Raw genomic sequence first — 15,583 nt, forward strand, 5'->3', positions numbered from 1 at the left:
GTGAATGGGTGACGGGCACTGAGGGGGGCACTTGACGGGATGACGGGTGCTATTCTGTATGTTGGTAAATTGAACACCAATAAAAAATAAATTTATTAAAAAAAAAAAGAAAGAAACCTAACACAAGTGGGAGGTAATAAAAAATTAAAATTTGTCAATCCATGGCTCTGACAGGCATCTCCTAAGAGAGTTTTCACAAGGGTTTAAAGGGAAATACATATGCAATGATTTATGATCTAACAGTATAGATATGGAAAAAAATTTTTTAAGTGGTGGAAAACCAGGAATAGTATATAAAAATTTATTAACTAATCTCAGTAATCATAATTAATGGTGGTAGTATTGTTATTCTACAAGTATTGTTTTACAGTGCTGGAATAGGCAAATGAATAATACTGGGTCTTCTAATTTATCATTAGGTTCTTCAACAGATCAACTATAAGGAAAAGGGATGCAGGGGGCGGGGATGTACAGATTTAAGGAGACTTAAAAGTTGTATCAAAACAATTTTTACATGGGCAAGACTGTAGTATCTAGGGGCACACTTTTCAGTAATAAAACCTTAAAAAGACACAAGGAAGTACAACAAAAGTCAGTAGTTATTTTTGCAGAAAGGGAGGAGCTATTACTGGCTGGGGAAACACAAAGGGGCTTTCAGGGTGACTGGCAATATTCTATTTCTTGACCGTGGTGGTGGTTACAATAGTGTTTACCATACACAAATAAGCTATATATTTTTGTGCATGATTTTCTATATTTGTTATACCTTAATAACTAAAATATTTTTACAATTAAAATATTTCAAACTGTTAAAGTATAGCAGTGACACAGAATCCAACCCCCTAGCCAGTATAAGCCAATAATCTCCAACCTTCTCAAGACAGGACAGGACAAAAATGGTAAGTATTTGCTAATATTTCATTGTTAAAATTACCCCCCCCAAAATATTACATGAACATAATTTTTATTTAATTTTATTAAAACTGTTGGTTAGGAAAAACAAAAAGGAGCCTGAAATGCCTAACAGAAGAGACAGGTTAGCCTCGGAAGTTGCCACTGACTGTCAAGCTGGCAAATGATATTCTGTTGCTAAATAAAGGCATTCTTATGTCATAAATTCTACCAGCATATATCTTAGGGAAACTACACAAATAAAAACTGTAAGAAGCAATCTCTGGTCTTACAGAATGGCCTGGTTGGTTTTTACTATAACTAAAGAACTGTATATGAAACTATCCCAACAAATAACAAGAGTTCTGATAAATGAGATTAAATTCTCAAAGTATTAATCACCATGACTTACCTCTCTTAACTCTCCAATCCTCCGAAGTGCTTTATCCTGACTCTGACTTAATATACCCTTTAATTTTAAAAAGAAAAAAAAAAAAGCTAATTTAAAGAACTGCATGACATAGTAATGAAAAGAAAGTAAAAAAGAGCACAAGTCACTGAACTTGATCTTCAACATCCTTTAAATTGGGACTATGCAACCACAGTTCTCTACTGCCACTTAGTGGTAGAATTATATGCATGTAGAAATAAAAATCCAGAGACAATTTATAGAAACACACGCAAGGTGCTCCCATACCATAGGAATAAGATGAACTTTTGGGTATTAATTTATAGAACATTAATAATACAATGGAATAAATAAGAGCTAACCTCCATTTCAAAAGACCCCATGTTTAAGAAAACATTGTCAAACAAACTAAAAACTCTAATTGTAATAACCTAATTTTTATACTTGTTAATGGATAATGAGAACACTGAATCAGCAATAAAAACTACTGTTACCATTCTGAACCAACTGATTGTACTCCAGACCAAAGCCAGAAAATTTAATGTTGTACTTATTGGAAATTATTATTTATGGCAGATTAAATATATTAAAATAATGTACATCAGGAAATTAATTTTACCAAGTTACTTTACAAATAACTTTTTGGTTATTCAATTAGTGTCTTTAGATGGGACAAAATGCTAAACTGTTTTAAATAACTTTTACTGAAAGAAATAAGACTATATTTTTTTGTGTATGATTTTCTATGTATTTTATCATTAAAAGATTTTAAAATGTTTAGGATAAGTCATACAGAGATACAGAATGCTATCCCCTAACAATATAAGCCACTATTCTCCTTCTCAAGACAGGACAGAAGCAGAAATTAGTAATGCATGATTCCAAATGATAATATTTACATATCATAGCAAACTGATGGCAGTGTTTGAAGTGGAGTGGATACTTCCCCTTAGCTCTGACCTGTGAATTATCACCTGAAATACCTGGTGGGAAATGTCTAGCCACGGAACAGGGTGACACAGTGGGGCTGAGGTGGGATACCCAGAAGAGCTCAATGGTTTCCTTTCTTTCCACATACATGACCAAGAGCTTTACAAGCAGCAGCCTCAGGAAAAAAGAGAGAGGATGCTTGTGTTCGGACCCTGGTAGAATGATAAGGAGCAGAGATGTCTGCAGGTATTTCAAAAATAGAAGGGAGGGGATCCCTGGGTGGCTTAGCGGTTTAGCGCCTGCCTTTGGCCCAGGGCACAATCCTGGAGTCCCAGGATCAAGTCCCACGTTGGGCTCCCAGCATGGAGCCTGCTTCTCCCTCCTCCTGTGTCTTTGCCTCTCTCTCTATGTCTATCATAAATAAATAAATAAATCTTTAAAAAAAAATAGAAGGGAAAGTTTAGAAGGTTGTATGTCTCTATCACTAAAACAAAGATGCAACCCACAGACTGAGACACCAGAAAGCAAGTTTGAAAGAGGCAAACATGTCTTAAATCCAGACCTCTTAAACACTGCAGGGCTCCAAAACTCAAAAAAAGCCCATCCCTACCAGAGATAAAATCTCTGGAATTTCTCACACACTCTATTTAAAACCCCAGGTAGTAAAATAGGTTAAATGCCTGGATCACATGGAGAATTATTAAAAGTGAGGGTCAGAACTATCATACTATAAGACACTAATTTTAAAAATATGTATGAATCAGTATCACAGCCAAGATATATATCACTTACTTGTAGCTTTTTCTTCTCTCTCTGAAGAGTCTGATAAGCTATAACAAACTAAAATAAAGACAAAGTCACCAATAACATCAGTCATTCCTATATAAATTATTCCAGACTCTACTAAAATATCTTTATGAAAGTCAAAAAATACACAAATCAGAATAATCCTTTTATAGATAATTCAACCTAGTCAGATGCATACACAGTCAAAAAAACTTAAGAATATGTTTCTGAAAAATAAAATGTAACTTGACTCTATAAATAAAGATATTAAATCTGTACTTGAGTTCACCTCAGACACATACATCTTTAAATTTCAATACTTAGGGGCACCTGGGGGGCTCAGTCAATTGAGCATCTGACTCCTGATTTTGGCTCAGGTCATGTTCTCAGGGTGGTAAGATGGAGCCCTCTGTTGGGATCCATGCTCGGCAAGGAGTTGGCTTGAGAGTCTCTCTCTCCCTCTCCCTTTGCGGCCCCAGATAAATAATTTGCCTGCTTTCTCAAATAAATAAATAATTTTTTTAATTTCAGTATTTAATTATGAATGGGGTAGAGATTAGAGCCAACTTGCCTAAAGGCAAGAAACTACTCAACTCAAACTGTAGTCATAGACCTGTACCAACAGCAATAGCATTCCCTAAGAGCTTGTTAGTTAGACAAATTTTGGGGTCCCACTTCAAACTAACTGAATGTGACCTCGGGGAAGGAGGGACAGACACATGTTTATTTATCAAGCTCATCAGGTGATTTTTTTATTTGGGCTATTATAGACCATAACATTCATCTCTAAAGGTCTGGGTAAAAATCTGAGGAAAGGAACTTATAACTAACAGATAAAAACTGGTAATTCTGGTCCTAAAGGAATGTTTAACTAACCTAATTAAATAGAATATTTAAACATTCTAGCACAGCCTGATGAAATTATGGATTAACAAATATTTAAACTTATTAATTATATAGCATTATTCATATGAAAAATAAGCGCATGGAGCAGCCCCAGTGGTGCAGCGGTTTAGTGCCGCCTGCAGCCCAGGGTGTGATCCTGGAGACCCGGGATCGAGTCCCATGTCGGGCTTCCTGCACAGAGCCTGCTTCTCCCTCTGCCTGTCTCTGCCTCTCTCTCGCTCTCTCTGAATAAATAAATAAATAAAACCTTAAAAAAAAAAAAGAAAAAGAAAAATAAGCGCATGGCTCCAATGAATTATTTGGACCCTACTTGAGAAGCCCAAGAGGACTCTGAAGACATAAGCTACAGCTTTAGGAGGAAGTACTCCCTTATTCTGAGCCTCGCCATTCTCCTTGGAAGGTTGCTGTGTGCCTCTAAACACATCTACTGATGTCTTGAGTTGAGAGGCAGGCAGCAATGGAAGGTGAGTCTAGCAATAAAGAAAAAAATTCTGCCAAAGACCACAATCCTCCTCTTATTACCTTACGATAGGCATTCTTATTGCCAGATAAGAAAATGGTACTCAAAAACTGCGGAGTAGAAGAAGTGGCAGAGTAACCAACAATTAGATGTCACTCACAGCACTATTTTATCCTGGTTACCTACAGTGCAGGGTAGGTTGACAAAGACTATAACGTGCTCTTTTCATCCCTAATCAGCTGCATGACTCAACTTGGGGTGCCACAGAAGAGTGGAAACAACCAGAAAGACCTAAAATCAAATCCACAGTTTGTCAAGCGCTACCTGTGTGACTTTAAGCACATTACTTTAGATCTATGATTAAGTCTCTAAGAGTCTCTAATTCCTATGCTACTCAACAGAGCTAATTAATATCTACTTCACAGAGACAATGTAAAATTCAATGGCACTATAAACATAAAATGCACAGTGTCTTACACACTTAAACACTAATTATACTGCTGCCCCAGCTTCAAACTTGAAAGCCATGGGTAAGTTAGTAAAATGACATAAATCTAAACAACAAATTCAGGACCATGATTAACTTGGATAGAAATAGAAAATAAATGGGATAACCTGGGTGGCTTAGTCATTTAAGCGTCCAACTTCTGATTTTGGCTCAGGTCATGATCTTAGGGTTGTGAGATTAAGCCCTGCTGGCTCTGTGCTCAGCAGGTAGTCTGCTTGAGATTCTTTCCCTCTCCCTTTCCCCCACCCCAACTTTCTCTCAAATAAATCTTTTTTAAAAAACGAAAAATAAATTTAAAGGAAAAAGTTACCTGATTCCACAAGTACTTCATGAGATAGATGGATTTTTTTTTCTAAAGAGTTTATTTATCTATTTAAGAGAGAGAAAGAGAGAGCATGCACAAGTGGAACTTGGGGCAGAGGGTGAGGGAGAAACCGACTTCACTCGGAGCAGGAAGACCCAAACAAGGCTCTATCCCAGGACCCTGAGATCATGATCTGAGCCAAAGGTCGGGACCTAACCAACTAAGCCACCCAGGCATCCTGAGGTAGACGGCTTTAATGCTCTGTTTATATCTCTAAAATTCCAGCCAACTGACAGATTTTAGTGTAATAATTCCTTCCAATTTTGTCAGTACTCTATAGTTTTAAAAAGATATTTTGTATGTTTCATTTAGGGGTTTCTGTTATTTTTGGCTACAGGGTAAAACTACACAGACTATAGCCATAATTGGATATAGAAGTTATGGCTAACTTTATACATGAACTTTGAATTTTATTACTTATTAAAAGTTAACAGCAATGCTGACTCACAAATTATTAAGACAATAAAACATTATGCATTGTCTTAAAAAAAAATCCATGTGCAACTCCCTCCAGAAAGGCTTTCCAGAAGAAGAACTGGTTTAACTACACAGGGGAACTAATACAATTCAGCCCGAAGGGAAGAACAGAAAAGAGAGATGAGGCGGGACTACTTCCTCTCTTAGACTACACAGACAGCATCATCCTCAAGAGGTTTAGCAGTTAAAGATTCATTTGAGGCAAAGTTTAAATGTAGGTATAATGAGAGTGAACCCAATGAGTCAGAAAATCAGACTACCTAAAACATAATTGGAGTCAGTAGTGATGGAAATCTGGTTGGCAGAAAAGGTCATTTTGGACCTACAGCACTTAGAAGATGAACAAGGGAGAGGATGTGAGGAACAAAGATGATGCACTTTGTACTGAGTGTCTAAGCAACAGGAGAGAGGGGATGGGGAAAAAAAGGAGGGCACAAAACGTGCAAACCAGAAAGCTATAGACAATGATCTTCCCAAAAATTTTACTAAATGTCTTGCCAAAGGGCTTCTGTTCACCAGAAAATCTTTAACTAGATAATGCCATAGACTACCCTCCCTTAGTGATCAGCGTATCTAGGGAATTGACAGTTTAGGCATCGATGAGTAAAACCCATACAGTAACATGAATCAGAGAATAAGGGGAAAACTTTTCATATAGGCAAAAAAGTCATGCTCCTACCTCAGAACATTTTCCTTTGTAGCTATTCAATCTTCGTTCCATTCTTCGCAACCAGTGAATCAACTGTTCTTTGCTGAGACTGTCTAAATGAGGGAGTGAATCTTCGGGCTCACTCTCCATATCAGAGGATGGATCAAAGGTGGCCACAGAGGAGTCTAGGTCAAATCGATTCAGGGACTCTCTGGAAGACGTTCGTACCAAAGACTCTTTAGAAGAAGATCGGAAGAGAGATTCCTTTAGTGGACTTCGAAACAAAGATTCCATGGAAGGCACCCGGAGCTGGAGCTTCTGTGCAAAAGACTGTGTGTCACCTGACTGCAACCAAAACCCAACAAAATATGTAATTAAAATGCACATTTAGACTTCCAGGATTCCCCATCACCATCAATAATCTATTAAAAGCTCTTAACAAATTAAATTTACATTCCTGATATTTTACATAATACATTGTTTTAATTTTTTTTAGATTTTATTTATTTATTTATTTCCATCACACATTTATTTATTTATTTATTTATTTATTTATTTATTTATGATAGTCAGAATGAGAGAGAGAGAGAGAGAGAGAGAGAGAGGCAGAGACACAGGCAGAGGGAGAAGCTGGCTCCATGCAGGAAGCCCGATGTGGGACTCGATCCCGGATCTCCAGGATCACGCCCTGGGTTGAAGGCAGGCACTAACCCGCTGAGCCACCCGGGTTGCCCAATACATTGTTTTCTGCAAAACAAGAGACACTTGTTTATTTCTGAAAAAGCACTGGACCTCAAGTCAGAGGTTTCAGGTATAGGTCCCAGGTCCGTCACCAAGCAGTGCAACAGCTTCACTAGGTCAATTCCCTTCAGTTTGTACATCTATAAAAAAGAAGGATGTCATGTTTTCTCAGCATACCTGTGAGGATTCATCTCCACATTCATTCATCCATCTTCCAAGGATTCCGTAAGATCCTTGGAAGCCATGGTATCTGTATCACCAGTATATACCTAATGCCTAAAGTGGGGGTATATATTATGAAGTGTGAAATGTGTGGCTCAAGTCAAGTGAGCTTTACCTTAGTGTGTATGCAGGTACTAAATTCTTCATCACTGTATTCAACAAAAGAGGGGAATGGGAGAAGGGTGAGGGTAATGATTTGTGAGCCCACTTTGTTCAGTAAGAGAATGCCAGGCAGAGTTGACTAGTGATATCCAGCTCTGCTCTAATTACCATTCTGTCTACTGGAAATAAAAATATGCATTAAAAAATCATACACAACAATCGAAAAGTCTAAGCTAGAATCCCTCTGCACAGATCAACAAGTCTGATGTCAGAAACAGTAATAAGAAAAAAAAAAAAAAAAGAAACAGTAATAAGAGCTGTTACCTTAATTAGAATAACACGTTCATTTGAATAGTAACAATGAAAAATAATGTAAATGAGCTGCTTTAAACTGCGTTATTTTGTTCAGGTGACAGCAGTCAGTATTTAACAGGTGTTTCCTACAAACTCATTCTCATTAGTGCCACAGGGTCACCTGCAACATCTCAGCAATGCCAGGAATGAATACTCAGGGGAGATTGAGGTCATGTGTGGGCAATATTACAGGAAAGCAAAAAGATTCTCTTATTCAAACCAGGAATACTTTACTTATGGATTCTAGAGATTTAGTAATAGTATTAGGCAAGGTGGGAGTAAGTAAGAGGGGATAACATGCTCCAGCCCCTTCATATACACAGAGATTTATCACAGGTTGTTTATAATAGTCAAAACTGAAAACAACCAGGAGCACCTGGGTGGCTCAGTGGTTGAGCCTTTGGCTCAGGTGGTGATCCCCAGGTCCTGGGAGTCCCACATGGGACTGCCTCTGCCTGTGTCTCTGCCTCTCATGAATAGATAAATAAAATCTTTTAAAAAAATAACCAGAAACAACCCAAATGTACCCCAGTAGAGGATACATTATGTAAACTATACTATATGAAGGGAGGTTCAAGACATACTATTAAATAGAAAAAAACAAGTTAGAAAACAATATACATATTGTCAACTCATTTTGATTTAAAGCAATTATATCTACTTTTCAATTTACATATATATATATTATATATATATACACACATAGGGTGATATGTATACATATGTCTGAACATATTTATTTATACACACACACACACACACACACACACCCTTAGAATCAGGTCATTAAAAAGAAACATCAAAAGTTAACAGTGAGTGGTTCTGCATGGTAAAATTTTAGGTGGTTTTTATTTTCATTTTTATATATTTTTGTACTTTCTAGTTTTTTTTCATAACGTGTAAGTTTTACCTGTATACTGGAGGGAGGGGATGAAGAAAGTCTTGAGGGAGAGGAGAGACCTTCACGCTCAAAAACTTTTAAGAAATGCTTTACTGAATTCCATTACCAGTCACTTCTAACCTATGCAGAAAGTGCTTTTCACTTCACACAGAGAGTAAGTTGCCCTTGGACACACAGGTAAAACAAGTTTGAATAACACTAGAAATAGTTGTTTTAGGGTCAGCCAGAAGCTAATAAACAATGTCAAAGACATGTATTTGCAGAGCTGATAAACTTACTAACTGCCACCTCTGCTATATTTGGAAGTAACATGTTTGAGTGTAGTGATTCGGCCTGTGGACTGTCGAGTAAGGGTGCTCTACCACTATGCTCTACGTGACCTTGACCAAGTAGCTTCACTAGTCTTATTTCTCCCTCTGCAAAACGGGAATGATAAAAATAATTATATGATGATGATAATCATACCAGCCACCTTATATAGATGCCACAAGGACTAATGAGTTAATACATACAAAGTGCTTAAAATGTAGCAAATACCTCATAAACTAACAATTATTATTAACAGAGAAAGGAGACTAAAAAGACAAACTTACAAATAAGAATGTCATACACAAGCTTATGTAGCAGACTCTTCTGATTATATGATACAGTAGCTAAAAGCACAGGCTATGAAACCACACGTCTTGGGACAAGTCTTAGCTCTACTACTTACTGGCAATAACACCTTGGGCAAATTACTTAACCTTCTATACCTCTGTTTCCTCATATGTAAAATGAGGATAACAACGACACTCACTTCATGGGGTAGTTGTGAGGAGTAATAAATCAAAACATATACAGTATTCCGAAGTATGACCGGCTTAAGGTAAATAATATATACTGGCTACCACCTGATATCTACTCTTTCTTTTTTTCCACTGGACCCCAGTTTTGTTCAGAATAACAATACACCCAGGTAAAAACATTCACCTTCCCAAATATAAATTAAAGTCACAGGAGATACCACCACACATCCACCAGAAATGGCTAAAATTAAAACTACAGAAAATACCAAGTACCGATAAGGATGTGGAGCAGTCCACTTTGGAAAACTATTTGTCAGTATTTACTAAAACTAAACACATGTACACAATCTGAGTCAGCAATTTCACTACTAAGTATATACTCAATAGAAATATGTCTTTTGTATGTTCAACAAAAGACAAACACTAGAAAGTTTATAGCAACCTTATTCAATATAGTCCCAAACTTGAAGCTACTGTTGATGCTGATGAATCACCGAATGGATAACTGCAGTCTGTTCACCAATGGAATACCAGACAGCAATGAGAATGATTTGCAACCACCACAATACAGAGGACTCTCACAGAGTACTGAGCAAAAGAAGACAGACACAAGAGTACCCACTTTTATTCCATTGACATAAAGTTCAAAACGGGCAAAATTAGGGGATCTCTGGGGGCTCAGCGGTTTAAGCGCCTGCCTTCGGCCCAGGGCATGATCCTGGAGTCCCGAGATCGAGTCCCACATCGGGCTCCCTGCATGGAGCCTGCTTCTCCCTCTGCCTGTGTCTCTGCCTCTTTCCCTCTCTGTGTGTCTCTCATGAATAAATAAATAAAATCATAAAAGAAAAATAGGCAAAATTAACCTAAATGTCAGAACAGTAATTACCCTAGGGAAAAAGAGAGGAATGGAAAGGAGCACAAGGCCTTGTGGGATACTAGTAATTTCTGTTACTTGGAATGTTGATTACAAAGGTGTATTTAACTGGTTTGTAAAAATTCAGAAAATTGTATAATGCATATATCATACTTTTCAGTATATATTATATTGTGATATATTTCAATTAAAGGAATGGTTTTTTAAGCTTTTGTTATCTTTAGGTACTCTCTACAAGCAACATGGGCTTGAACTCACAACTCTGAGATCAAGAGTCACATGCTCCAACGACTGAGCCAGCTAGGCACCCCTAGCTTTTTTTTTTTTTTTTAAGTTTTTTGTTTTATTCAATTAGTTTATTAAATTAGCTTTTCCCAGACTCTGTTTCATCTAGGAGGGGGCCATGTGACTAAGTTTGGCCAATAATGTACACTATTGTACAATTTACACTAAGTGGAAATCTATAAAACAGAACCTTCTAGGGGATCCCTGGGTGGCGCAGCGGTTTGGCGCCTGCCTTTGGCCCAGGGCGCGATCCTGGAAACCCGGGATCGAGTCCCACATCGGGCTCCTGGTGCATGGAGCCTGCTTCTCCCTCTGCCTGTGTCTCTGCCTCTCTCTCTCTCTGTATGACTATCATAAATAAATAAAAATTAAAAAAAAAGAACCTTCTAGGACAGGTATTATTTTCTTTACAAATAGGAATATGCCTTTTGTCCCCTTCAGTCTTTCCTCCTGTCCAGAATGAAGATGCAATTCTTGAAGGCCAACTTGTAATTAATTGTGAGAGTGAAAGGCAGTGGCAAGGATGTGGCAGGGACAAGATGCTAAAGGAAGAAGGACCCTTAATCCTCAGGCCTTCTGATATGTGAAAAACTGAACTCCCACTGATGACAACTGCTGTCAGGTTTCTGATACAAAAGACATTCGCAGATTTACAGTTCATTAAAAAAAAAAAAAAAACTGAAGGGGATTAGAGAAGGAGAAATCCATACACACACAAGAGTTACCTTTAATTCCTTCCTGTCTCCCCCATTAGAGCCTGTTTTCAACCCCTCCTATGTATTCCCCTAACACTATTCTTGTTCCGACTCTCATCCTCCATCAGCTGGATACCTTAGCAGCCTTGTATTCCCTGGCCTCTAATCTCTTACCCCAATCTGCCCTATTGCACTGTCACCACACAATTGTCTGTCTAAAACATCATCCAGACCATCTCATTCCAATTCTGAAACTGGATTCCCCATTTAATATAAAGTTCAAAATCTTTAGCTTATATTCAAGATTCCCACTTCCCAAGACCCTTTTCTCTGTAAATTCACTCCTCTGTGTACCAAAAACTTGAGTCATAACAGGCAACTTCCTGCCCTGAAACAAATGCATCACTGTGTGCCTCTGTACCACTGCCCATAATTTCCCTACATAGGAAAATCCAGACATCCTTCAAAGTTCAGGTCAAATGCCAGCTCTTCTAGGAAACCTCAGATCTCACTCATCAGAAATAACCTTAATGGCCTCAGCTTTTACCAGAACCATTACTGGAGCACTTCTTGCATTCGGACTCACCATTAGTTACCAACATGCTGGTGTAACACCTGAGTTGTTTAAGCCCCAGAATAACTATCGTGACATCACAGGACAATGATTAAAAACACAGACTCTGAACCAAATTCCCTGATTTGAATCCCAGCTTTACCACTTAGTAGTTTGTAGTTTTTAAGGCCTCTGTGTTTCAATTTTCTCATTTGTAAAAGAGTAGGATTGTTATAAGAATTAAATGAGTGAGCACATTTAAAATATTTTAAATAATGTGCTATAAGCAGTAAGCACTAAGTAAGTTTTCCTGTCATTATATCTGCTACACACACACACCCTCACGCTAGACTTTATGCTCATTTAGAAAATAATCCTTATTTCCTATCTCTGGTTCCTTGTCACAATGCTTTCCACAAAGCAAGTACTTAATACACATTTGTTAAGTTATATCTTAATCTGTCAGTATGATAATGATGATCTAATAAGAGATATTTAAGCATTCAATGTTTTGGTTAAAATGATATGTATCAAACACATCATTTTATATATATACACACAGTATATGTTATTCTAGAAATCATCAAAAAGTATTATTACACAATCTATAATGGTCAAAAAGGAAGAAATGAAAACACACATTGACAAAGATTTCTACAATAACGTTTATAGTAGCTCTATTCATAATAGTTAAAAACTGGAAACAGCCCAAGTGTCCATTAAAGGTAAATAAACCATGTAATATCTATTCAAAGGAACCCTACAAAGAATAAAGGGGAACTACTGATAACTACAACAACATGGATGAAATCTCAAAAATACTATCATGACTGAAAGAAGCTTTCTACAAGAGTACATGCTATACATATATGAGGCTACTTATATAAAGTTCTAAAACAAGCAAACCTAATCCATGGTATGGTGGAAAAAAATTTAAGAGATTGCCTCTAGGAGGGAGAAGAACCACAAAGGAACTTTCTAGGGTGTTGATAATGTTCTAAAACCTCTGTATGGGTTTAGCATATGGGTTTAGCATATACATTTGTTAAAACTCAGTTAATGCACACTTGAGGTTTGTATATTTCATTTTACATAAAATTTACCTCAAAAAAGAATACACAACACCTAGAAGAAAAGGTATGCAGTAAGCTCTTTGACATCAGTCTTAGTATTTTTTTTTTTTTTTTGAATCAGTATCCTCAGGCAAGGGTAACAAAAACTAAAATAAACAAATGGGATTACATCAAACTAAAAAGCTTTTGCACAGTGAAGGAAACCATCAACCAAACGAGAAGGCAATCTACTGCATTGGAAAAGATATTTGCAAATCATGCATTCGATAAGGGATTAATATCCAAAATATATAAAAATATATAAGAACAAAATATATAAAGAACTTATACAATATCAAAAAAATTTTTTAAATGGGCAGAGGACTTGAATAGACATTTTTTCAAAGAAGACATGCAGACAGCCAACGGGCACCTGAAAAGATACTCAACATCATTAATCATCAGGAAAATGCAAACCAAAACTGCAATGAGATAACACCTCACAGTGGTCAGATTGGCTATTATCAAAAAGACAAAAAGTAGCAAATGTTGGTTAAGGATGTAGAAAAAAGGGAATCCTGGTGCACTGTTAGTAGGAATATAAACTGGCACAGTCACTATGGAAAACAGTATGGAGGTTCATCAAAAAATTAAAAATAGAACTACCATACAATCCAGCAATTCCACTTCTAGGTATTTATCTGAAACAAAAAAAAGAAAAACACCAACTCAAAGATATATATATGTACCCTTAAGTTTCCTGCAGCATTATTTATACTAGTCAAGATAAAGAAGGAATGTCTAAATGCCCTTCAACAGATGACTGGATAAAGAAGAGGTGAGATATATATATTATATAAAGAAGAGGTGAAATATATATATTTTATATATATATATATATATATATATGCTATATAATAGAAACAAATACATAAAAATATTACTTAGCCATGTAAAAAGAATGAAATTTTGCCATCTGTGACCTAGAGGACCTAGAGGGTATTATGCTAAATGAGAGAAGTCAGATAAAGACAAATGCCATATGATTTCACTTATATGCAGAATCTAAAAAAAAATAAAACAGGGGATCCCTGAGTGGCTCGGCGGTTTTGCCTGCCTTCAGCCCAGGGCGTGATCCTGGAGACCTGGGATCCAGTCCTACGTCAGGCTCCCAGCAGGGAGCCTGCTTCTCCCTCTGCCTGTGTCTCTACCTCTCTCTCTCTCTCTCTGTCTCTCATGAATAAATAAATAAAAATCTTTAAAAATATATATATATATATAATATAATAAAAACAATATAGATTCAAAGACACAAGAAACAAACTATTGCTTACCAGAGAGTGGAGGGGTCTGGGGAAGAAGGCAAAATATGTAAAGAGAATAGGTACAAACTTCCAGTTATAAAAGAAAGAAGTGAGGAGGATGTAATGTACAGCACAGGGAACACAGTCAGTAATATTTTGTATGGTGATGGATTCTGGTAACTAGACTAATCATGGGGACCATTTCCTAATGTATAAAAATATCAAATCACTATGATTTATACCTCGTATGAAATTAATTAGATATTGTATGTCAGTTATACTTCAATCTAAAAAAAAATTCTAGGGAGGTAACTACCTTTTTTTTTTTAATTTTTATTTATTTATGATAGTCACAGAGAGAGAGAGAGGCAGAGACACAGGCAGAGGGAGAAGCAGGCTCCATGCACCGGGAGCCCGACATGGGATTCGATCCTGGATCTCCAGGATCACGCCCTGGGCCAAAGGCAGGCGCCAAACCGCTGTGCCACCCAGGGATCCCAGGTAACTACCTTTTAATCAGATAAATTAACTAAAGTAAATTTTCATCATGATTCATTACTATCCAACATCTAGGCTGTGTGCATAATAGATATATACGTAATTACACAACTAATTAAACCACTGAAACTAGTCAGTTCCATATCAAGGTCCTTTAAATTTTGATTTAACTTGTATTTTTAACTTGAGAATTAATTATCAGATGTGGTATTAACCTTCCTCTTTCCTTAAAGTAATTACAGCATTAATACTTAAATACTAATATTGAACTCTGGTTAATGATATACATGCTAAAATATTACAAGGAAGGATACTATGGCCTGCAACTTACTCTGAAAAGCATCAAAAAAGTAAAATAGATTGAGGGGCAGATAGAATAATGTATACATGGACAGATTTGTGATAAAGCAAGTATATAGTAAAGTATCGATGATATACTCTGGGCAGTAGGTATATACATGCTCACTTTAAAGTTCTATTTCTCTGTATGTTTGAAAATTTTCATAATATACTGTGTTGAAAAGAAAAAAGGAGAAAATTGTTTGTTATATTGTATGCCAAAACCAATTGATTTATGTAGAATATCTGACCCAGTAATAAGGCAATCACAGGCAGCTGTGTTTACAAACTCTTGGGCTTGCATTGTACCATCTCTTCTCCTACCTTGGTGTCACCCCCTGGTTTCCTCCTGATGTTAAGATGCCCAATCATACTAAGCACTCCACCCCCTTCAAGAATATACATTATTCCCAATTAGCTAATAACAGCCAACAACCAACTTTCAGAGATATGTTTAAAAATAAACAGACTGAGGGATCCCTGGGTGGCGCAGCGGTT

General features: G+C 36.8%; 1 protein-coding gene across 7 annotated transcripts in view; it reads right to left on the reverse strand.

Moving 5' to 3' along the window:
- GOLGA4 (golgin A4) overlaps nt 1–15,583 on the reverse strand; it is a 123,931-nt gene that overhangs the window by 72,994 nt on the left and 35,354 nt on the right. For 6 of the 7 annotated variants that reach the window (XM_072793389.1, XM_072793388.1, XM_072793394.1 and 3 more), the window contains 3 exons: nt 6,411–6,725; nt 3,023–3,070; nt 1,304–1,360 (listed from right to left, as the gene is read on the reverse strand). In XM_072793389.1, coding sequence (XP_072649490.1) covers nt 1,304–1,360; nt 3,023–3,070; nt 6,411–6,725 — 420 coding nt within the window. The remainder of the gene's footprint in view (nt 1–1,303; nt 1,361–3,022; nt 3,071–6,410; nt 6,726–15,583) is intronic. The other variant, XM_072793395.1, reaches the window with a different exon arrangement.

Source organism: Canis lupus, chromosome 22, assembly GCF_048164855.1.
Source record: "Canis lupus baileyi chromosome 22, mCanLup2.hap1, whole genome shotgun sequence".
Lineage (NCBI taxonomy): Eukaryota > Metazoa > Chordata > Mammalia > Carnivora > Canidae > Canis > Canis lupus.